Raw genomic sequence first — 25,343 nt, forward strand, 5'->3', positions numbered from 1 at the left:
ATTTCACAAATGTGGCATAGAATTGGGTGTGATGTCACGCAATGCAACACAGGCATTCAAGACACTTCATTGTTGTGGCTTTATTTCATGTTTGTTTATGTTAGCATGTTATCACAATCACACATACAAAGATGTATTATTAAATGTTGGTTGTATGTAGGCTAATAGGCTAACTTGAATTGCACTTATTTTCTTATTCACAATTGGCAAACATTACATTATTTACAAGTGATTCCATTTACTATATAATAGTATACCCCACCACACTCCAATTTAAAAAGTCATACACACGCACACACAAAATAGTGCCGTGAAGAAAAATAAATTACAAAACTGCCTTTCTCTATTCACATATTAACAGATTTTAACCCATTAAGACCTGAGGGCCGATTCTACAAAATGTCTTCTAACAAACTGTTTTTTGAAAAAAACTTATGTTACTATGTCAGTGGTTCTCAAACTTTTTCATGTCAAGGACCCCAAAATTATATATATTTGGCCAAGGACCCCCATCTCAAAATATTTTATTCCAGGGACCCCCCAGAAGCAAAGATTTCAGTTACAAATGTTTGCTTGAAAATATATATATATATTCAAAGATTTGCACAAATTTTCACGATTTCTCAAAAATAGCAGATCTACAAGCTCATATGAGCTTGCAGATCTGCTATTTTTGAATAGCCAAAGTGTAAAATAATGCTTTTTAGCTCAAATCTAAAGATGCTTCTCCCGGTCTTAATGGGTTAATGTCATGAACGTGGTATCTTTTTACAAATAATTTTATCTCAAAGGTTTGATGCTATGCCACTCATGGAAATCAAGGCCATTTTTCCACATTACATGGGTATGAGATGATGTGTCAAGTTTGACCAATTCCTTCAACTTTTACACAGATGCAAACAATCAACACTGGTAGCCTATATGTTGCACTGAATTTCATCTGTCATGATTAAGTCATTCATGGACGGACAACGCTCATGCAACTTTATTGCGAGGTGGGGTCGGGAAGGGGGACTTGTTTAGATAAAGTAAAACCAGTAGAAAATGAATTCAGGAGCAGGGCAGTAAGGTTTTTTTAATATTCATTTTGTATATCTATGCCCAGAAAACAAATTGTGTTGAAACATGGCCATGTGGATAATGTTCCATGATCCAGGCAACAATTATTTCCAACTGTACATGTTCAGAGGCAGTCACCAAGATGACAGTATGGAAACGTTATTTTTTAAATAATGATTATCCAATTATCCATCTGAAAATGTGGTCTAAAATAAAATGAGACAATGATACTTACAATCTATTATCCTTTTTATACTAGTGCCATTCTCCACTGATATAAAACAATCTTTACTTTCCATTCAGTGCAAGTTAACTTAGCATTATGCATAGAGGGCCTTGACTTGACTGGGGTGGGTTTCTTTAAGCTTTCTAACACTGGAGGTTACAACGCTTTGGAGAAACTGACCCCAGCATGGTTGTAGCCACAACCCGAATTCAGCACATAAAAACCTTGACAAAAACCACCTACGAAGCACAGGTGCGTGTGCAACATTGGAATTTAGCAGCCTAAGTAGTACAATGGTGTCCCTTTCATAACACCTGAGAATTGAAAACCTGGACTGAAAATGATCCATTCACTACATTCCTGCTATCAACATCAGCCAAATACATATAGCCCAACTGGACTGTCTAATTCTACAGAAGCCAAGGCACAGTATTGGAATCTCTCTCTCTCAAAGGCTCAGTACTTACAGTAAATGTGTCAATACTGACCCTTGAAATGATAATGGTTTGTAATCACCTATGTGTAATAGTATCTATCAGTAATAGTACTAGCAGTATCAGAGAAAATCAAAATGTGATGTGTGTGTGCGCGCGCGTGTGTGCGTGTCTAATTATGCTTTTACATCCATACAAAGCTAAATGTGATTTGAGGCCAGGATATGCCAGGCACGACAGATAGCAGAGAACACACTTTGGGCAGCTTGGAAAAGCAAGTGGCTGTGAGATTCAGGGTACATCATAGGGATGGATGGATATGGGCCACAATGGACCAACCCTCTTCCTCTTTATCTCTTTCTGGCTCTTTTCCTCTGAACCAGTCCAATGGAGATATGAAGCAAAACAAACACAGGCCAGCCCATCAGTTACAGAGAGAAGCAGAAGTTCTAATAGTATTACCACAGTAATACTAATCACCAAATGGCAGAGGGTGTAGGCTCAAGAGTTTGTTGGCATCGTGGCAGAAAGAGCACCTTCATTGCTCTTAAAATATCAATCCTAAAAGGTAGCAGTACTGCCTTCAGTTCAGACGGCCCTTTTTGAGCCGAATAATTTGGGAAGTGTCGTTTTGTTCTCAAAGCTTGTTGGCATATAATGTGTCCTCCTCGCTCTCGCTATCGTCCTGGAACTCGTGGGCTAGCAGCGATTTCTTGGAGCCCATGGAGGTGAGGCGTATTTCGTCATCATAGTCGTCACGGTGCTGTCGAAGACGGTGGAAGCCGTCCTTCTGCTGGTTGGACTTGGCCGAGCACACGCACCAGATAATGCACGCCGTCACCACCAGCGCCGTCATGGAGGCCGCTGCACATGAGGAGGATGAAAAGGAACACAATGCTCAGTGAGAGACCAATGTTTGCAGTCAGATGAGGTGAGACTGCCAATGTATCACTACGTGCCTAGGGCTGTCACAATTATGACATTTTACATGAGGATTAATTGTAACAAATAATTGCGATTAACATGTTTTTGTCGTTGAACACTGGACCATATGAATAAAAATTACATTTCTGTGTGGCTTTTAGGCTTTGAAGTTGCCCAGGGCATATATGACAAATAACCAAAATATACAAAGAAATTACTGACATATTTAATAACTTTATACTTAAAAAAAAACTAATAGTGGAAATAGCAGATCTACAAGCTGTGAGCTTGTAGATCGGCTATTTACACTATTTTTGAAAATGTTTAAAAAATATGGTTGTTTTTTTTATTATGCAAAATAATTGAGATTATCTCAAATAATTGTGTTTAGGCAATTATGTAATAATTGTGACAGGCCAATATGTGCCAAACCAAAGTCTACTGTGTAATTAGACATATTGCATGATATTGTATTAAGAATTTGGACACACACATACACACACCTTGGAGTCAGTAAAAAAACACAAAGGCTATTACCTGCAGTTGCCACCACAAACTCCCTGGGCAGGCCAAAGATGTGGTTATCCATGTCAAACTCGATAGTGATGCTGACGGCAGCTTCATAGGAAGATACCACTACCTGGGAATCACAATGACAATGGTTTCATGCAGGTGTTGAGCACACTGGAGAGTAGACATCATCAACATCCATGCACATTACATAGGGGTTTGGTCCATTATATCACTGGGATGATAATGCAAGATCAAAGCATCTTTACTAGCCCTGGTCCAGAGCGTTAGTGAGTTCTAACGCTCTGGACCAGGCCCAGGGTTACTAGCTTTAGTATCTAGCCTCTGCCATGGTAAGGCAATCTTATCTCAAGACTGGATCTGAGTGTTGTTTGTGGGGGAAAAAAGGATACATGAAGTCCAGTAGCAATAGCCTACCTCACCACCTCACAGGTGGCAAATAAATAAATAAAAACATGTAGGTATGTATGTGTGTATATATATATATATATATATATATATATATATATATATATATATATATATATCAATTTATTTATTTTTCTTTTCTTATTTTCCCCCTCGTACACTTTTATTGTCTGCCCCACGCTGCCTCCTTAATCAATGCATTTCCTTGGTTTTAGACCACTCATTCCAGGCCAGTTGTGAATTTAACGGTAATTAAGCTATTTTACCACTGTCAGTCCATTCTCGAGTCGGCTTCTGGGAATTAGTATACATTCATGGAGAGTATATGCGTTGTGTTATATAATATTTCAAGGCTGCCTGCGACGTTAAAGTTTAGCGCGTTGTTTTTAATCGAGCACATCTGGCTTCCAGTCCGTGAGCAGCAACAATGAATGGATCCCGTCCCGTCCGTGTTCCAGGCAGGCTATCAAGCGACCGAAGCCGAAAGCATGCTCATTGCTCACAAAATGCTTACGGTACATTTATTTCGATATTATCATTACAACAATCGATTACACCGATTACTATAGAGATTTGACGGACGCTTCTACTCCATTTGTGAAAATGTTCCATTGCCAACTCGGTCATTGCGTCGCGTAAGTAATTAACTTTTTAAACTTAGTTTTGGGTCGAAACCCCAACCTCACTTGCTTCACACACCGCCCCATCTGACTGGTAAAGTCAGTTATCGAGACCCATCTTTGGGTCGCGGACACATTTTTATGGGCCGCGAGTAAAATATCCCTTTATTTTGTTTCCTAGTTGTTTTGTTTCCTTTGAGTATTTTTTTATTTGAGTATTTAAGTATTATTTGAAAACATGTATGAACATTTTCAAAATAATTTCATGAATAAATAAACAAAGAAATCAAAGAAATTCCATGAATTAGAAAACAAGAAGTAGTGAAAATAGTCGATGCAATGCATTGTGAGCTTGTATATCTGCCATTTTCACTCGTTTGGGTCCTGGGCAAACGTCTCATTTCTCTTTTGGTAGTTACTTGGTTGCAGTGCAGAGAGCCTCAGCCAAATACCATTAACAAGTGCATCAGCAACTGACTGAATATTTTACACCAGAACATGAATGACTTAAAACTTCACACTCACTGTTACGTTGTTTGTTTGTTTGTGTTTGTACAACAATCATCTCATGGCTAATTGTGGGAGTTGCCGGGTGATACGTGAGCGTTCACGTTCACGTGCGTGTTGTTTAAAGGTGATTGAGGGTGTATGAACATGACTGACGAAAAGGTAAGCGTGTGCAGACTGGATTCTAGCATAAATCTAGAGAATTTAGTAAACGCATTGACCACTAATCACTGCTCATATGAGGACTCTGTTGTCAAATAGTACGGTAAGTGCTACCCATATTGTTTTACATGTTAAATTTCAACTATAGGCCAGTTTTGCCAACTAAAGATTAAAAACGTCTGGTCTAGCTAGGCTGATCTTGATGTAAGATCTGAAAATAAACGACCTAGGCCTATAGCTCTACAATACTGGTAGGAAAAGGAGGCAAAGGTTTTGTGGTGACTACTAGACAGGCACATTATGGGTTTGGGTGTGCCAAATGTGCAGGTATTGGAAGTACAATTTTACTTTTGTCATTACTTACAAGTATTTACCAGTACACCTACATCTAACATCCATTATTTTATTATCTGCAGCTATGTTGCTTACACAATAGTCCCAAGATCAGCCCAATCCTTCAGTAGTTCCTTTTAATTTGATGGGAGCAATTTTTTTTCTTAAATGGCCCAGTTTAAGATAGCATAAGAATCAGAAGCAACTACAAAGTTATCTTCAGATCATATATACTGATATTTAAATTTCCAGAGTCATGAGATGCGTCCCTATGGCCTACGGCCGAGTATGCGATGTCCGAAGAAATATGGTGAGGGTACTAAGGAGAGACCTGATATGCTGGGCATAACATGTGACCTGGAACCTGAGAGGAGTGGAGGAGACCTCCCAAAGCCACAACCTGACAGGTTCAGAAGGAACGCTGCAGTTCTTCCTGAACTCGACCAGGCTGCGAGCGCTGAGCCTCTCACTGCTCAGGAAACAGTCACTATCGGTGGGCCAATGACATGTCAGTCAGAACCCCTTATGATCCATGGCTACACAGTACCAGAGTATCAACAGACATATCATTCAGTGGTGGATCCCCTACTCTCCACTTCCTGTGGGGAGCGCAAAGCCTACAGTCGAGAGCTCGGTCGTACCATCAAGGAACATCTATTTGCAGAGCTCTGCTACCCTGTGTTGCAGATTACCGAGCAGAAAGGTGAAAAGGTGGAGATAGTGGAGAGATTCTGTGTGCTCCGCTCCACACCCCACATAGAGGTGGATATGAATGGGGAGCCACCATGACATTTCATTATAGTGACATTTCATGTGTATTTATGTCTGTGTGTATTTATGTTAATCATTTTTCCTTGACAACTGTATTTTCCCTTATAGCACAACAGCCACATTGACTTTTCAATGTTTGAATCCATGTCAAACCGTTTGGACTATAAATATGGATGTTTTGATGCAAATTTTCCTTTCATGAACTGGCAAAAGAATAATTTGTCTAAAACTCACATTACATAAACCCTTATCAATTATATGTAGCTTGTATTTCTTCCCAAGCCAAATACAGCCTAAGGGTGCAAATGTCTGCAACCGTTCTGTGCTCAATACCATGTCTTTTTTTTCTATGATTGACAGTCTATCATAGACCTTAAATAATTGTGTACAACTGTGAAATTTCATGCTAACATGACTGCATTGCAAGCATCAGTCAAAACAAAGTGAGGTGTAATTAATTGAGTTGAATTTAGTCTCTACATGGTTCTACAAGTAAGGGGGATAATACAGTAAACTCAGAATATAACTGACTTGCTCACGATGCATTACCATTATCCCACTTATTTCAAGGCTTAACTTGCAATGTCTCCATAGCTTGTAAAAAATATTTATATATATTTAGTAATTCTAACTAATTAAACTTACTGCATTTCTGCACAATTTCAAGACTATACCAAGCCACTTGAAGGCAAAAAATGAGAATACATTTTTAACCATATACACTACAGGAACCCATGAATTACAATTACGACCAAATATAGTCCCAACACAAAGACACTAATACAGTGAGTAGCTAAGACGGTCTTGGTTCTGGAGCTTGTAGGAAGCTTTCTGCCTCACCTATGCCATGTGGTTATTTCAGACAAAACCCATTGAAGAATGTCAGGTAGCCGTTGTCTCATGGGTACAACTTTTGAGGTTTTTTTTTGTGCTGGTATATATGCCCCCATCACAAATAGGAATAATAATACAAAGCCACAGCTTTAGATTTGAGACTACAATGCCTGCCTATTTTAAGTAAATGTACATGTAAAGTAGAATGAGCTGAGACAAACTTGTATGTAGATGCAGATGATCATCAATTTGCAGTTTCAGCAAAGCTCATGAAATCAACTATTAACATGTTTGTAGCACCATACCATACAATGATTGCAAATGGACATTAAAGCAGTCATTCACCTCTAGACTTACTGTAGTTGCTGTGGGCTTTGACCTAGTAGAAAAACAAGTGATAGTGCTTTGGTCCAATTGACATAGCTAATTTTCTGCCACTTTGAAACAATAAATATAATTTTTGTAACCGACACATTCCTCGCAGGACTAACTCTACTTTTTTCTTCTCACGCACTTAATAAAAAAACCTGCAGCATATTTGTCACCGATGCCATTATTTTGAAATTCACTGACAAAGTCAAATGCTTACTGACGATTGTCTGATTTTCAGCACTCTAAACTCTGTTTAAGGGGATAAAGACTAAGACAGCTTGGAGTGGACTGAGTTGAATGTGCGAGAACATTAAGACTCATAATTTGGGTTTTTTGGGGTATGTTGTCACATTTATGAAAGTAGTTTGCATGTCTGCGATTGGCTAGTTCCACTTCTGGTACGTCCCATAAGCCAGAGGAACAGGAGCGTTGTCATTTGCTAGTTAGTAATGGGATGCTTATCCCATAACCATGGATGGATGCAATTAAGTAAAAAAAAAAGTTGGAAAATATTTCTAAATTGTAGTCTGCTGTCAGCTTGCACAAGATATGAGAGGCCAGCAATATGTAAGATTAGCTGCGGACAGACACACAGACGGATAAGACAACACATACAGGGGTAAATGCATGATCTGGCAGCGATAATCCTAATCAGAGGCCTTTTCATCCAATTATACACACACACCTCCTGGCGTTGTTGCTGGTAACCATCGGCAACAGCTTCAATGTTGTGGCTGCCGGGTGCCAGCAGGGCATGGAAGTAGCCCCCCACCGCAGTGAAGACCCGCACCCCTCCATTCAACACAATCATGGCACCAACAATTGGCTTCCCGCTCTTGTCCTTCACCACACCACGTACGCCCTTATGAACCTGTCAGACAAAAAATAAATAAAAAATATGTATGACTCAAGTATGAGTTTCAAAGTTTAGTTTTATAATTTAATTTATAAATGGGCTCCAGAAAAATAGCTTGTACTGTACCTCCACCAGCATGCTAAGAAGAGGCTTCTTGTTATCTGCCCAGAGTGTGTCAAGGTCCTCAGCTGCAGGGAACAGACAACAGCCAGTATACACTGTGATTTCGGGACAATGACCAAAGTCCACACTGAAGTCCTGGAAAGGCACAAAGTGAAACACAGTCACATGATGCACTCACTTCTGACTCATTACTTAAATACACTGCTGTATGGGGCTGCTCACTCCAGGTCAAGTCATTAGCGTTGAAAATGTGCCACGTTTTATTTTAGGGCTAAATGTCACTGGTGTGCGGTCCAGTGATCCGAGTAGTACAGTACTTACTGTATATATATTCCAGGACAAAATAGGTGGAAACTAAGGCTGTCCCTTCATAGTCGATTAATGGATGGGTTAATAGTTGACCAAGATCTTGTTTGCAATTAGTCGTTTTTTTAATGCTTTGTTCTATGCTGAAAGTTATTTTGTGAAAAATGAAGTACATCTCTATAAATATATCTTTTTACTTTTTCTAATAGTCCATAAATCTCAATGGCTAAGGGTTTTCAAGTTTGGTCTCTTTGCATGATTTTAAGTGGGAAACACAATTAGAAAATGTGTTAACATGAACGATATAGTTATAATTATAGTGCTTGCTGTGGACGGCCCTTTAGTTAACCAAGTCCTACGATTATTAGTCAACTACGAATTGAGTTGAGTAGCCCTAAAAGAGACCTACCTTCATGCTGCCCATGTGACTTTGTCTTTCTGCAGCCCTGAGAACTCCATCTGGGATGTTCCCCACTAAAGGAGAAACGCATTCATTATATTATTTCCTTGCTCCACAGCTTTCATTAAAGACCACCTGACTATGATAATGTGCTTAACGCTTGTAGTACATACTCTGGCCATTATTTTGACATCCAGCGTTCCCGAGGTGCATCTTGGGGTGGTTGCTGGCATATACATTTGCCAAGTACTTCAGAGTTCCCTCATTTTCCACTGGAAAAAAAAGAGATACAATATATAAATTGCTGTATTAAATAATAGGTACGTAGCATCTCATTCTCAACAAATGTATTGGTTGTAAGCAAATGCACCAGTGTATAACGCAAACATTTTTGTTTGAATATTTTGTATAGCTGTCTATCTACAATAACAATAGAACATGGTTCTGGTTCTGCCCTGTTATTACCAGGTTGGACAGGCTTGTCATAAGGGTAGGTGGCCAGAAGGGAGCCTCCATCCAGAGCAACAGACAGAGTATAGCCTCTCTCTAGGATTAGGTCCATTACAGCTCTGGTCTCTGGCTGGGCATCCACCACGCGCTGTGACGCATTTCCTAAAAAACAAAACAATTGAGGCATTTTAGAAAAATCTGTTCTTTGAAGAAGTTTTAATTGAGTTTAAATATGCAAACTGATCTCGGTTCTCCTTATCCCTTATGTCTTGCACTAAAACTCAAACAACTAAACAAAGAAAAATCTAAAGGATGTTCTTCAATTAAAAAATAAAACTAGTACATATATTTATTTGCATACTTTATTGCCAAAACACAGGCATTTATTTTTAGCACAATAACATGTGAAACTAACCAAAGAAGTCTGTGTCTAGGTCCTTGCCGTGAGCGTTAGTCATGCCCACGGACGAGGTGCACTCCTTCTCCTTGGCTAACTCCCGTCCATCTGGGTTGACGGAGGGCAAGATAACAATCCGCGTCTCATTGATCAGCTGTCAGGGAGGAGCGGAGGTGCAGTCAAGAGACATATTCTGAACCATTCAAATATTCACTCAGACCAGGTTGGGGTACGACACCGGAGCACAACAAAGTATAAATCACCCGTAACCATAATCTCGAGACCTCCTGAAACTCACCCTGGTGATGGCTGGGTTCTTGCCATAGTTAATACACAGGAAGGCAGCAAACTCCAGCAGCAGCTCAGTGCCCACCGGGGCGTTACCGTGGACCCCTGCCACGAAGCGGATCTTGGGCTCAGACGGTTCGGCCTCCTCTGGTTTGTTGGAGATTTCCAAAGCCCAGATGGTTCTAACCTCCACACTCTGGCCCAAGCTGGACACCACACACATCGAACCAAGTCAGCAATACCAGAGGTAGCAAGTTTTTAAATTTAAAGTTGCCAGGACATTTCATACACTGTGACAGATAAAACATGCATGCCAGAATAATTCCATTTTAAGATTCCATTTATAGTTAGGTTATAATTATGCATGACAGACTGGAAAGAATAGAAAGAATGATAATCAAAAACTTCCACTGGAATGTTCATTGGTGCAGCTACTTATGGCCCTGGAATCAGGGAGATAGATACTCTTAAATATTAGTCAGAAGGTAAGATCAATATTTAGCCAACCTGTGCAATGAGGTGATCTTGGGGAAGTTGAGGGTAAGTCCTCTCAGGAATTCAGATAGGTCTTTGTATTTCCGGTAGCGAAAACTGTTCTTTGTGGCCGTGCTACTGACAAGCTCCTCCAGACCGTGGCCAAGGGACAAGTCCTTGATGAAACTCTGGAACTCCTCCTCCGATGGGTCCTGTGTGGCCTCTGGGCCTTCAGGAGCTTGACCTTTGGGCTCAGAGTGGACTCGTGTCAGTTTGAAGTCCACAACCTCCACTCCGTCCTTTGGAACCGTGGCATAGATCGTCACTGGCTTGTATCTGCATGAGACAGAAGAGTAAAACACTGAAAACAGTGCATGCTGCAGATGGAGAACGCAAAAGCACAGGAACAAGTAACCTGTTCTCCTGACCTGACAAACAGTATGTATGATTATTAAATGTTCCACTTGCTTGTTGACCAATGTTTCCCACTCTGATAATGGCATGTCTTACCCACGGGCGGAGGCGATGAGGTTGTAGGTACCAGGGACAAGCAGTCTCCAGTAGTCTCCAGACTGGGCTGAGGTAATGTTGTGGTCAATCCCCTCCACACTAATGGTGGCATTGGGGATACCTGTACCATCCTTTATGTCGCTCACTGTCCCCTTTAATCCTTTGTGGACCTGTTAGGACAGACATGTGCCCACGCATATGAACAAACAGAGTCATTGTCTGGTGGATACCCATTATTAGGAGTCGAGTGAGCCGATGATTTTGGGCCAACATTGAATTGCCTGCAAATGTAAAAAGTTCAGTGCAAGAAGAGGACACTGACACAAGACGTCATGCAAATGAATATACAGTATTTAAGAAAATAAGAAAGTAATGAGATTAAGGTGTGCAAGATTATCAGGGCATTGCAGATGAGATAAAGATGGGTATTGCATAAACGCAGGGGCATGCGTTCCCACGGACCTCATTCCTAAAGGGCATTGGCCTAGTTAAATGAAATTAGAAAATGCATGGGGTTCTCAGCAGGTGCTTATTTACTCACACAAGTAAGCAAATGGATTGTAAATCTCTAACCCTTTGCCCCCCTAAATCGGACAGCATATCAGCTTAACAGGTGAAAAGAACGAATACCGCAGTCAGTCAACCTCTAGACTGAAGTCATGTTATTGAGAAGACTGAATGTGTGTGCGTGTGTGCGTGTGTGCATGCGTGCGTGCGTGTGTAAATGAGTGTGAATGAGTCAACTGAACAACAGGATGAGTGAAATGTTAGGGCTCAATACAGGGTGTTGTTTTGAGTGTTACCTGGTGTATGAACTCAAGCAGCGATCGTCGGTTTTGCTCCCAGTAAGTGGGGAGGTCCTTTTCCTTGGGGTACTTAACACAGCCTAGCTCGATAGTCACTTCAAAACAGTTGGTATTCAGGTAGTTCCAGTCCTGCATGCCACCTGTGGAGGAAACTCTCGGTTATTCCTGTCCATTTCGTATCAAACATACAGTATATTGCACCCACACTTACTCAGACTATGGACAGATGAAGTAATTTGACTTAATTAAAATCCTTGTCCCTGGGACCTGTCTCCTGTCCCCCTCTTTTACTGTACATTTTGATTCAAAGGATTTAAAAATCAAATCTCACCGACTAAACACTTAGTTTATTTGCACTTTGCAATGAAATACATTTAGAATATTTGTTTAAAAATAGGGACACCAGGGTTAATGTGGTTAATCGGATGTTTTGGGCTGAAAGGGCCTGATGTACCTGGGACATTGTACCAGTTAGCACCGTTGGTAATGCCATCCTCAAAGTACTCATTTGGGTACATGTCTTCACAGGGGTGGCCATTGTGCATCAGAGGATTCTCCTACAAGTACGCACGCACGCACGCACGCACACACACACACACACACACACACACACACACACACACACACACACACACACACACACACACACACACACACACACACACACACACACACACACACACACACACACACACACACACACACACACACACACACACACACACAGTTAGAAATCAACAATAGGTTACTGTTATAACCAAGCCTTCAAAGTATCAATCCACAGATTTCATTACATAACCCATATTTAACAACAGTATCTGCAGTGTTCTCTAACCTGTGAATAGGCTCTGGACACTTGTTGAAAGACTTCATCATCAGGAGCTTTGCTATACTTTTTTGTGCCCTCCTTGTCATCGTCATAAGGGTAGTTCACCACCAAAGAGCCTGTTTAAAAATAAAAGAGACCTGATTGACTTTCACACGGGTATTCAAGTAACACAGATTACACAGCAAAATCATTCTGAATGCCGGAATTGCTTAGACAGGAAACATACTGAAGACCAGTGGTGGAAATGTTTGAAAATAGCAGATCTAAAAGCTCACAACGTGTCGCGATGCAACGTGTTGATCGGCTATTTTCAAATAGCCTATGTATAAATTAGGGCTGAAGTGGTTAATGCATGTTTCATAATATCATAATTTATATCTGAAAAGTAACTAGTAACTTAAGTTTTTATTTTAAAATAGTTGTAATGGAGTAGAAGTACAATATTTTCCTCTGAGATGTAGAAGTAAAAGTATTGAAATACTCACGTAAAGTGCAAATGCCTCAAAATTGTACTTAAGTACAGTACTTAAGTAAATGTACTTAGTTACTTTACACCACTGCTTAAGACTAACAACAAAGCAGTAAAGGAATAATCCAAATAGGATAAATTGCTCACTGATCTAATTAGGGTGACAGCAGCATTAACAGAGCATATTGGTTATGCAAGGTACATGCATAACCAAGTCTATTTTCAGATCTATTTTCAAAGACTTATGTCCCAGAAGCTCAAAGCAACATCTTGCCTCCATGGAGGTTGGCTGATAGGACGAAGGCGGTGCTCCTCAGCCAATTCATTACTGCCATGGTCTCCGGCTGCCTGGGCACTGTGATGTTTGTAAATTGATCCGGGAAGTTACGGTTCAGGTCCAAATTATTTCCGTTATTGCGTCCCTTGTCTCTTGTGTTCTTCACGTCACCTGTGAGGAAAGGACACAAGACTATTATCTACACTAGTACATTCAAGGGCTAAATTCACAATGTATAACATAGCAACAAAACTTAAAGCAGTCTGCATGACAATTGGCCTGTTCCCCCTTAAAAACGTTGTCGTTGCTTCACTTCCTGTGTACTTCCTCTTACCTATCAGCAGCAGCAAAGATGTGTCAAAGCAATTCATGACAGGCAGAAAGTGTTTAGTATAAGGGACTTTCCCATGCTGAAAACCTCCAGAGCAAAAAGTTCTAATGTTGTATACTGTATGTAGCCTTGAGCAACTATCTGGGGTCAGTATAAAACTGTCCCTACAATGAATGTCCCTCTTCCCTTTGTTATTGCATCTATTTATTGCCGTTATTATGCTAGAGTATGCCGTTTCTGAGTTTCTTTTAATGTCTTGAGAGCAAAGATATATTTCAAATCACATATGGACCATAAAGTTGTATTCCATCTACTTTTGGGCATTCTCACTGCCCTTTCTATTAACGATGTACAGTGTAGTCTGGGCACATTTTTGCCTTGGTTGCATTCACAGCCACTGTTAATTCCACAACTGACACAAACATGCACAACTACACACCAACCCACACTCTAACACACCAGGATGTCAGTGAAGTCAGTTGGGAAATCCCATTGCCAACTATTGTGTTCTATCCATTTCCTTCTTTTTATGATATATACTGTATTAAATCAGTGTTAATATTGGCAGAACATCTAATGCTATGCTGCTTTATGTCATTCCCAAAGCCACAGCAAATTTGGACAGTGTAGTTCCTATTTTGCAACCATTTAAAACGGTATCCATGCCTCAAAATAAACATGACAATGACCCATTAACTATAACACTCTGACAGGTCAGCCCCAATGCCTTTCCCCAGTAAAGTTATTAGTAGCACGTAATCTAGTAAAGAGCAAACTGACTACTGAAATAGTAATTTAGTTGAGAGAAAGGATGACAATAAAACAATAAGTTCTTTAGAAGAAAAAAAAGTCGATACCCCCTTTTTTTCCAAAGTACTGCATACCCTGTATAAACCGCTGTCGGTATGAACAATAAAAACCATTAAAGAAAACACAAAAAAATAATAATAATAAGGTTCTGTAAAAACATTCATCATTGTATGTGTGTGTGTGTGTGTGTGTCCTTCCTTACTTTGACTGGCGGCCTCATAACCATCAGGGTTCATAGAGGGCATGATATGGATGCGTGTATTGTTGACCAAATGAGTGACCTCAGGGTCGCTCCCATAGTTACTGCACAGGTACTCAATGAGGTTCAGCAACAGCTCACGACCAACCACCTCGTTGCCGTGCATGTTGCCCACATACTTGAACTCTGGCTCACCTGGCATACAGAGGGAGAAATGATTGATGCGATTACCAAAGGTGTTAGATTGCCCAATGCTGCATTATTTTTCATGGCCATATCAATCAAAAATTATTACATTGGGTCAAACAACTAAGAGGCGAGCGTCGGAAAATGTAGTGTAATGTAATCATTCTGATTAAGTGTATTTACGACAATCCCAATAGTCAACCATAGTAGCTGTTCAAGCGAAGTCCACATTTTCAGGCTATAGAGAAGACATGATTAGAACCAAACAATTGTCCTCATTCATGAAACGTGCATATGATCGGATTTGATAGTAGTGATAGTGTTTCCACTATCATAGTGGCATGCAATGATTTATTTATTTTTTCTTCGCTGAATTTGTTCTTTGGTATGATCAAATGTGTTTGGAAATGTGGGAAGGCATTATGCTGATGTGGCTTTTAGTTTTGTTCTTTGTGCAAAATCACAGTAGTGCTAAACCTCATATTAACAGCAAAATGTTTTAAACATTTGTAGACCTAATACAGTCTATTAGGCTAGGCTAATGATTATAAACATATTAATAGCACCACATGCTCCATTACAGTTATGTTGGATGTGTTTAGAATGCTAAGATAAGAATGCTGCCTTACGTGTTCTGTAATCTGAGAAGTAGCTGCTTATATTGCCAGTTTTTTGTTTTTCAAACAATTCACTCACTACTTATGATGGTACTGAAAATAATACCACCAGGATTACAAAACAGCGGAGTAAATCTCAAGCCTACCTACAGTAAGTGGTACAAATTTAAATTATCCTTTTAAAAAAGGAATTATGTTTTAAAGACTCACCTGGCTCATGGGCAGCGGGGTTGTCTGAGATGACCATGACGTAGAGCTCACGGCCTTCCACTGAACGGCCGATAGAGTAGTGGTAGGCGATGGAGGGGAACTCGCTGCTGTACTTGCGGAGGAAGAGCTCCATATCTGCGTAGTTGTGATGGCGGAACTTCGTGGGTTGGACAGGCTGCTGCCTTGGTGGCGACGAGGGAGTGCTGCTCTCATTTCCCAGAATGACACTATTCTGGGATGAGCTGTTGCCACTAATTGCAGGTACTGGTGTTGTTGGGGCTTTAGTAGGCGAGATAACAGATGTGGTCGCTGCAATGTTACCTGCATGCTCATTGACCAAGGGTTCCAGCGTGAAGTTTAGTTCAGTGGGTTTGCCTTCCACCACTTGCACACTATACACTGCCATTGGCTTGTACCTAGGGGCGAGCACAACACATTTTTTAGTATATGATTCTGACTTCACGTTGCCAGAATATGCTTACGAGGAAGCTGTGACAAACTAGTCTCACCGGGAGTTTCAGATTCACCCCTGTAGGAACCCAGTCACCCAGGAAGTAGCATATTCACCCGTGTGTTTTTCTCCAAGCTATCACTGCCTTTTTTTCTCTTTTCTTTAATACATTTAACAATATGGGAAGTGGCAGCAAAGCACACAGAAATCCATCACCTTCTAAAAAGAGCTGAGCTGACATTTTTCAGTAGTGTTCAGCACTTACAAGAGTTGAGAAAAATTCATGATGGTAGAAACTAAATAAATTCCACACTGGGTCTTTGTTGTGGAAAACCCTACACATAAAAATGCGAATATGCCCGAACTACAAATTTTTTTTAAAGGATATACAATCCATTGACTTTGTGCGGAACTCACCCTGGGGCAACGGCTGAGATGTCGTACATGCCAGGGAGGAGGAGGCGGTAATACTCCCCGTATTGGCCTGTGGTCAGATTGTGGTTGATACCTGCCACTATAATGTTGACATCGTTGAGGCCAGTGCCGTTGGTGGCCTCTACCACATAACCGCGTACACCAACATGGACCTGGAAGAGGACAGTGTTACCAGAGGACATCTTGCATATTTGGACTGATTGCATGGGTATCTCATTATCGAAGGTGACTGTCTTTAATACCATAAGGCTGGTTGTGAATTATGGCCCTTTGGTTTAACCATATTTTCCTTGAAGAATAGGAGGTACACTATGTAGTATTAATAAGGAGTTGCATTGGTGCGGTCAGACGCTCGACTTTTCTGTCACGTCGCATTGTGTCGCAAGCTGACGATCTACAAGCTCACAATGCGTTGTGATGCGACACGCTGTGAGCTGGTAGATCAGCTATTTCTTAATAGCCAAAGTATAAAATAGGGCTTATGTGGTAAATGGACGCAGTGGAAGTCCTACCTTTTCAATGTAGGCCAGTAGCGACTCCCTATTTAAGTCCCATTCCTTATGGAGCTCATCGGCAGGAGGGTACTTGCAGCAGCTCAGCTCCATGGTGATCTCCAGACAGTTCCCATGGAGGTAGTTGAAGTCCTGCATCCCTCCTGGATAACAAGTTAGAATCAAAGCCTGGATTTTTGAAACAGCACCACTTGTCACATAAAACACGTATATAAACAGCCTTCATAAAGTGCGAACAATTCGTTTGAGACAATCAAACTTGTAATATGAATTGCCACATACTGTATGTAGAAAATGTATGTGTAGTAGATTTTTTAGGAGGACATCTAAAACTCCTTTCCATGTGATAAGTTAAAGCCTGCACTTTGGAAATGGCAGTACTACCCCAAATCAACATTGATTTAAATCCAGTGCCAGGTATTGAGCGATGGACATTGGACACGGTGCTTCTGTTGGGAGTAGGCTGTGACATATGTCTCTTTCCAAGGGCAGTGTTCGCAGCTGCGGTACCAAGCCAGCTGCAGCCTGGCTCTGCACCCAGCCAGCCAGCCTAGCAGGCAGACGTGGAGTGGTGTCCTCTGGGCTTGCAGCAGGCTGCCAGCATTCCCTCTGGTTGGACGGTTGCCATAGCTGCCTGCTGGGTGGCCATAGGAGCCCAATAAAGATAGCCACCGGCATTAACGGCATCAATGATTCTTTCTGCACACGCAAAGTAAAGTGGCCACGTCTGTCTGCCACTTAACTATACACGGTCCAAAACAAGGCGTGCCTGAACAGTGTACATGCACTGCATACAAAACCAACACTAACCACCATATAGCTTAACCACCTGCATCCTTGTTGTCTCAGTGAGTAAGAGGATCCTTTAGGGTACACAGATTAATCACACTTCGTGACTTCACTAGTGAGAGAGACAGAGGAAGAAAAAAACATGGCCAGTCACCTTAGCATAGAAGATGGCTGTATTCAGCTTCGATGATGGCAATGTGATGCAGTGCCAGCAAACTGCTCAGCCCATTCGAACAATTGCTGCTGCACACACACAGGTGATCAGCAAAGACATTTCTGAGATTTGGCAAAAAGTAACAATATCCTTCCAAATAGCTACTTTGGGGAGGTTGGAAAAACTATCTCCATTATTAATGGAGATAGTTGAGAAACAGAAATAGTTTTCAAAATGCACATACATAAGCTCTGTGTAATTTCAAGACAAGTGTGAGCGTGCAGCTGTTCAACTGCAACAGCTGACTGGAGACTAGAACCAGTCATTTCAAATTATGTATATAAGATTAATTGTGGCCTGGTTTAAAACCAGTTGAGGTGGAGCGGACAACATGGCCCACTCTACTATTTGACAATCTCTTTTTCATTTCAAGTTTTAATTTTTGTTTAAAGATCAAATATATTTTCTTCAGCTTTCCTTATAAACTAATGCCAGCCCATTTACTCTTCCGAAGTCAAATCTTAACTAAAAGTTCTAAACCTATGGCCAAGAAAGCCATAGGTTTAGAACAAGGCAAGGGCAATTAGGGAATTGCCTTTTGAGTAATTAAACAGTGTTGTCTCTACTTCCATAAGTGACTGTGACATTCTGCCTAATTTATTTCTATTTTGACCATGCACCTTGTGTATATCTTGTGTTTTATCTGGCTTTGTTTTCTTTGTTTCTTTCTCCATTCTCTATTATGGCTATGTTTGAGGTGTTGGGAGCTTGTACAAAAAAATAATTTCAACCACAATTTACAACTGTAAACTTATGTTGTAAGAATACACATGAAGCTGGATATATATTATACACCAGACAAGGCCTGGATGGGAACTGGTGCTATGTCTAGTAATCAAACATCTGCATAAGCCGGATCAGTGGGGCCATGCCCTGTGACTGTCTTCTTGAATTGGGGTCTTCATGGGTGTGTCTGGGTGGATCTCTAGAGGTGGTACCCCCTATGGTGGCACTAGAAACAGATTCTCATTCCTATAAAGTGCAATGGCTAATCTGTCAGAGTTCATTTATAAGACTTTATCCAAGCATGGCCTCCGCCCTGACTAATGCTGGGTTTATTGAACTACATTTAACTTAAAATGTGTGACCCATATGCAAATCTGCACTTTATGGCAGCCACCACCACCTGACAGCATAGCCAGGCTTATCCTTAGTGTTATATCTTTCTACAGCACCAAGCAAGGGAGGACTGCTATCAATGATTTTATTTATCTTGGTATTCTATTCACCATTGTTTAATCAGTTGTATAAATGAAATACTTTGTCTGGACAGATGCCATTTCCTACAGTGGCAAACATCCTCTAAAATCAGTCCTCACCCTAAATAGCCGCTATCCAGACAGGAACTAGTCAGCCACTCCCAAATGAGTGGTAAGCCCTGGCCAGTGTCTGACAGTATAGCTGAACACATTGTTCAAAGCCTCCTTAAACTACTAGCTCAAGTTCTTGAGGAATATCTTGTTGAGTAACTTCGGAAGGCACAGTAAAGGCACAGTGGCAATGGTTTTGTGATTTAAGTTATCAGAACATTATTAAATAGAAGGGAAAATAAAATGGAATCTGGCCACATAAACATTATATGAGAATTTGCATAGTTAGTTTATTGCTACATTATCACCAAATAAAATGTAATTATTAGGTGGATGATCAATCTAGTAGTAGATGGTTGGTAGAGACTAGAGAGTGGGGCCTATATCCTCGAACAAATGACCCAGAAATATTTACCCAAAAGAAAACACTTACACTGTATGTCAGTTTTGCCAAGATTACAAAACTTGGCACAGCCTATGCCTTAAAAAAAGCTAGAAACGTTCCTCCATTGACAGGACAAATTTGAAGATTCTAGTGTAGTCTATGTCATCTAGTTCATTAAAACCGGGAAAGCATCTGTCATTTTAGATGCCTTTAGAGTTGGCTATTCAAAAATAGCAGATCGAGCTTGTAAATTATTATTTTTTTTAACACAAAGCTTCTCGGCCTCAGGTCTTAATGGGCTAGGTTACATGAAGTAAAGGGGAAAAGGGTAATTGCTGCTCAATTTAAAGAGTCTCTGACACAGAAGTTGACAATAATTGTGCAGAGGACACATCATGCTAAACCTCAACGTCATCATGCGTCATATCTGTTTTGCAGATCAGACAAGCACTGTCATACAAGGAAGACGAAAGGAGCTAAGCTAACCCGTCTCATTTATGCTTCATGACATTTAGACCAGTACCAGTAGATTATCATCTACCTTTGTCACAGTGTGTGTCTTTTCCAGTTGTTTGGCTCCCCAATAATTTGTCATTTGTTGACAGTGACGTTTACATTTAGACTTGTCTTAATTAGTCATTCATAATAATTACAATGAGATGAGTCTTATGTATGTTATGTAGCATCAACTTCATTTAAATACTAAAAGTATATGTTCTTACAATCTTAGTCTATTTTTAGAAGAACGAGGTTGGCCCAGACAGTCAAGACAATAGATACAAATTAATTAATAAATACATTACTTTTTGTTGCTCTCCTTCATGGAGCTACTTGCGGATTATACCAGGGTCAGTCCACCCTTAGGTGAACACGTACCTTAATCCCCATGTATAATGCACAAACTTTTTTTGATTTTTTATTATTGCGCTCTTTTTCTCTCTAAAGCACCTTAGCGTCTATAAGTATATCATGCACAGTATACATACATTGCTGCTATGCTCAGGCACCTTAGTTTGCCTCTTATCTCAGGTACTTTGTAAATATGTAGATAACTTATTTTTGGCCTTCTATTGTTCTCTGTTGATCTCCTTCCCACTTAACCCCTACCACTCTTCTTTTTCTCTCTCCCCACTCTTCTTTCTACAGAATCTAACGTTGTGATGGGAGTGTTGTACAAAAACGAATTTCACCCACTTTTTTACCTTGTAAACCTGTGATGTGACAATAAACCTGATTCTGATTTACTTGTACTTGGTCTTCAAAAATGGTTACTGTATCTATTATTTCTGATCCAAATAAGGTGATTCAATGCTGCTAATCTCTAGGAAATTATTGGAATCATCAGGGATTATCCTGGAAGATATGCAGTGACCACACACACACACACACACACACACACACACACACACACACACACACACACACACACACACACACACACACACACACACACACACACACACACACACACACACACACACACACACACACACACACAATGGGCTGTAATTTGAAATCCTATGTGCAGGTAATAGTAACATTAGGTCTATCTCCCCTCTCACCGCCTTGGCCAACCATCAAATCAACACGCGGAGCCAGTGGATCAGATTACTGTCTGAGTGACACCAATGGCCCGGTTTCTCAACCTGAATCAAGAGAAAATGGCAGCCGGGATGTAGCAAGCCACCGATACCCAAGCTCATAAAAGACACATATATTCCGAGAAATAGGCGATAGGTGTGGATGATAAAAGGAAACTCGCTTTAGTCAGATCAACTTCCGCAGACTGATCCAGCCATGCTCAGACTGTGCTTTCTACGAGGGCAATCACACTGAGAAGCGTTGCTTCAAAAATGCCTTGTAGGTGGTTGACATCGACTAAAACGGCTCAGAGTGCCTGGGCAGTGGGCACTAGGGCTTTGTGCTGTCATGTGTACTCCAGACTGCTAGGATGAGTTTTCATAAACACTGGCTGGTCATTTTGGTACCGTCAAACATGATAAAAACAGGAGGAAAGTCATAAAGTAGTACTAAAGCCTGCCCTAGTGCTCTTTTCTTGATTTGATTGGCCAAAAATGTGACATTGGCGAGCAATGGCTACTCTGTGCCTTGCACCCAAAAGGTGAAAATATTGTAACTTTTATGTGCACCAGTAAAAACCACTAACCACGTTCAGCAGTGGACATTTCTTGGTGGGATCGCCCCCCCTGAGGGTACAATAATGAACCTGTCTGCTGGGGTTTACACACAACAATCTAAAATGTAAGGATCTGATTTGGCAAGACAGACAAAACGAGGCTAGCCTATTAAGACTTAGGCTTAGAGCGTTTTGTGGCAGACCCACCCAAAAATACAGTAGACATAATGTCAACAGTGCTCTGTTGAAAGAGTTGAAAATAAAATGTTTATGTGTAAGCTTTTTGTCAAGTGTTGTAATTAAACTCTACCACCAAATACAATTACAATACACACATACACACACACACAGAAAGAATGAATGAATGTGGGTCCTAGAGTCACGAGAGAAGACAATGCCGTAGTCCATCACACACAGAAAACCAATACTAGACCAATTACATTAGCAATTCTCCATAGCAACACCGCCTAAATATCTCACTTCAGGCGGTTTTGTGTCATTTAGCTCAGTGACCAAACAATAGGCTGGCAGAGAAAAAGGCAACCAAATACTGCAGCCGTTCCACTATTTTTCATCCATCCTACAAGACACTCCTATGATCCAACAAAACAGAGCTCCTTCTTAAACCAGACGTGCTCGCTGTCAACACTTCTCAGACGAAATTGGCCCATTATGTTACTGCCGAGACAATAACAACAGCCATTGAGGCTCAATCACCATGGAAACCGTGGAACCCATGCTACTACACACAATATGTGTGATTGTTCTCAAGGAGGTGCGAGCAAATAATGAGCATTGATCACACAAAGTGACCCCTGGGATAATTCCTGGACACATCTAGAAACGAACAGATCATCTTACCAGGTACATCATACCACTGGGCTCCATTGGTGATACCATCCTTGAAGGTCTCCTTGGGCTCGTCTGGGCAGCTGGGCAGGCCTGTCTTCATCACAGGGTGGTTCTGGGAGTAGACTCGGGCCAAGTATCGAAACAGACTGTCGTCCTCCGATCTGCTATATTGGCCCTCCCGCTCGTGGTTGGCCGAGTCGTCAAACGGGTAACTGGCGACCACGGTGCCACCGTGCAGGTTTCCCGAAAGGACAAATCTAAAAAGTCGAATGGACACTTAACTTTCGTCCAGCAACAGACAGAAGAATGTGAATTGTGTGGTGCGAGTGATCAGACAGACAAGAGAACACAGTGAGTCCAATGTCAAACATACAATAAATATCTACACCGATTACAGGAAGAGTAGGAACCTAAATATTTACATTTTGGGGAAAATAGCCAATTTTCTAACCTGTATCTGTCCTGTATTATGCATACTGCATCTGCGGTGCTGCCATGTCACCTGAATTTCCCCACAGTGATCAATAATATATCCATGTATCTATCTATCTAAAAAGCACCACTTGCACACAAACAGACCTGACCGTCCAATATATAAAATGTTACGTCCAATATTTTTCCTGGGAGTCACATTATTCTGTTGCTATAATAATGTGTATTTGGGGATTGCAGCTATGGCTACCGTAAGTTGCTTACTGACTGGATTGTGCCCAAAGCCATCTATTGTCACATGCAGTGTGAATAAACAAGTGATTGGTGCATGATGTTGACTGAGAGGCCATTCCAGCCCCTGCCTCTAGCAACCAAGACTCATTCAAAACAATTGTAAACTAATGTTATGTTTGCAATTTAAATTTGTTCTTCTGTTCAGCACCTGAGATTTCATCTTGGATGTGCATACTTAGATTTTTTTTGGTAAATGTGCACTGGAGAAAATAGATATACAGTCATAATCCTGTGTTAATGTATCCAAACCCTTTGTAAGAGTGAACAAAATATAAACAAACAGGGCTCCATTTGGTTACATGTACACTCAGCCGTAAGGCTGCTAAGTTACTGTGTACGGCAGTGGTTCTAAAACTGGGGTCCGGGGGCCCCCAGGGGTCCTTGAAGAGTTACATGACTAACTCTGAGAGTGCACAAATGGAACCAAATGGATCCTCCGAGGTCCATTTGTACACTCTCAGAGTTAGGATTTCATAATATAGATTGGGGTCCCAGAGATAACAGATGGTATCAAATGGGGGTCCGTGGCCTAATACTTTATATTAAAATGGGGGTCCTTGTAATTATAAAAGTTTGAGTGAGAACCACTGGTGTGTAGTGGCACTTACTTTTTCTCCAGGATCCACTTGATGACGGCCCTGACCTCAGGAATATCATCCTGATCTATGTCCAGCTCGCCAAACTGGTCGGGGAAGCTCCTGTTGAGGTCCTTGTTCCTGGCATTCTGACGGCCCCCTGCGTCGCCGTTGCAGTCCCCCTCGATCGACTTCTCGAAGCCGTCCGGGTTCATGCTGGGCATGATGTACACGTCCGTGGTGGTCAGCAGCTGCGTGATGCGTGGATCGTGCCCGTAGCCCGTCAGCAGGTACTCCACCAGGTACACCAGGACCTGCCTGGAGATGGTCTCGTCGCCGTGCATGTTCCCGACATACTTGAATTTGGGTTTGCCCGGTGCCTCCACGCCGGGGTCCTTTGTGATCCGCAGCACCCACAGCTCCCTGCCTTCCACCGACTGGCCTACACTGGACAGGTTCGCGATGTGAGGGTACTTCTGAGCCATGGATTGCAGGATCCGGGTCAATTCCACGTAGTTATAGTATCTGTTATAGGTTTCCACATCTTGTATGGTGGTGGTAGGATTATTTCTCCTGCCTCGCCTCGCCTCAGCTACGTCCACAGACACCACCGTCAACACAACAACAACAACGAGAAAGGCTGGAAGTGAGACGCGTAGTACTTTCAGCGTCGCGGCGAGATGTTCCTGCAAGTGTGTTGTCGCCATTGTTTACGCGTCTCCTACCCTTTCACCATTCATTCGGTCTCTCGAGTTCCACGGCGGCGATCGCGGCGACAGAAGACGTATATAACAAAGGTAATGGACAAGAAGGTAGACGTATGTTCGATTAGAAGTCCTTGATAGCTCTGTCTGAGTGACTGACTGTCTGTCTGCGTCTTACTACTTCCCCCTTCACCTCGGGAAGGCGGGGCTTCGTGGTGTGACGCAATCAGGCTTCAGGCCGGGTGGGCGGGGCCTTTTTTAAGGTAGTTCCCGACTCTCTATGCTCCCATACCAGTAGAGCAGCACATTCAAAACCAGTGGTGTAAAGTAACTAAGTACATTTACTCAAGTACTGTACTTAAGTCAATTTTGAGGTACTTTTACTTTACTGGACTATTTCCAATTTGTTATACTTTTACTTCTACTCCACTTCATCTCAGAGGAAAATATGTACTTTTTACTCTTTGAAAACTTTAGTTACTTTAGTTACTTTGCAGATATGAATTATCATATTATAAAACATACATGATTGAT

At 41.3% G+C, this 25,343-nt stretch overlaps 1 protein-coding gene across 1 annotated transcript; it reads right to left on the reverse strand.

The window, feature by feature from the left end:
• Positions 1-60: 60 nt before the first annotated feature.
• Positions 61-24,993, reverse strand: cpda (carboxypeptidase D, a). Its single transcript, XM_084063959.1, has 21 exons — positions 24,139-24,993; positions 22,814-23,061; positions 17,118-17,260; positions 16,588-16,757; positions 15,720-16,135; positions 14,710-14,901; positions 13,364-13,537; positions 12,627-12,736; positions 12,246-12,348; positions 11,789-11,931; positions 10,986-11,155; positions 10,509-10,811; positions 10,012-10,207; positions 9,732-9,867; positions 9,332-9,478; positions 9,040-9,138; positions 8,876-8,940; positions 8,164-8,295; positions 7,867-8,052; positions 3,181-3,283; positions 61-2,583 (listed from the first exon to the last, which is right to left on the reverse strand). Exons 1-21 carry the CDS (start codon positions 24,810-24,812, stop codon positions 2,357-2,359), a joined length of 4,137 nt encoding a protein of 1,378 aa, XP_083920085.1. The 5' UTR covers positions 24,813-24,993; the 3' UTR covers positions 61-2,356.
• Between the last annotated feature and the right edge of the window lie 350 nt (positions 24,994-25,343).

The sequence above is a fragment of the Gymnoscopelus microlampas genome, assembly GCF_963454915.1.
Source record: "Gymnoscopelus microlampas genome assembly, chromosome: 8".
In the NCBI taxonomy this organism is placed as follows: domain Eukaryota; kingdom Metazoa; phylum Chordata; class Actinopteri; order Myctophiformes; family Myctophidae; genus Gymnoscopelus; species Gymnoscopelus microlampas.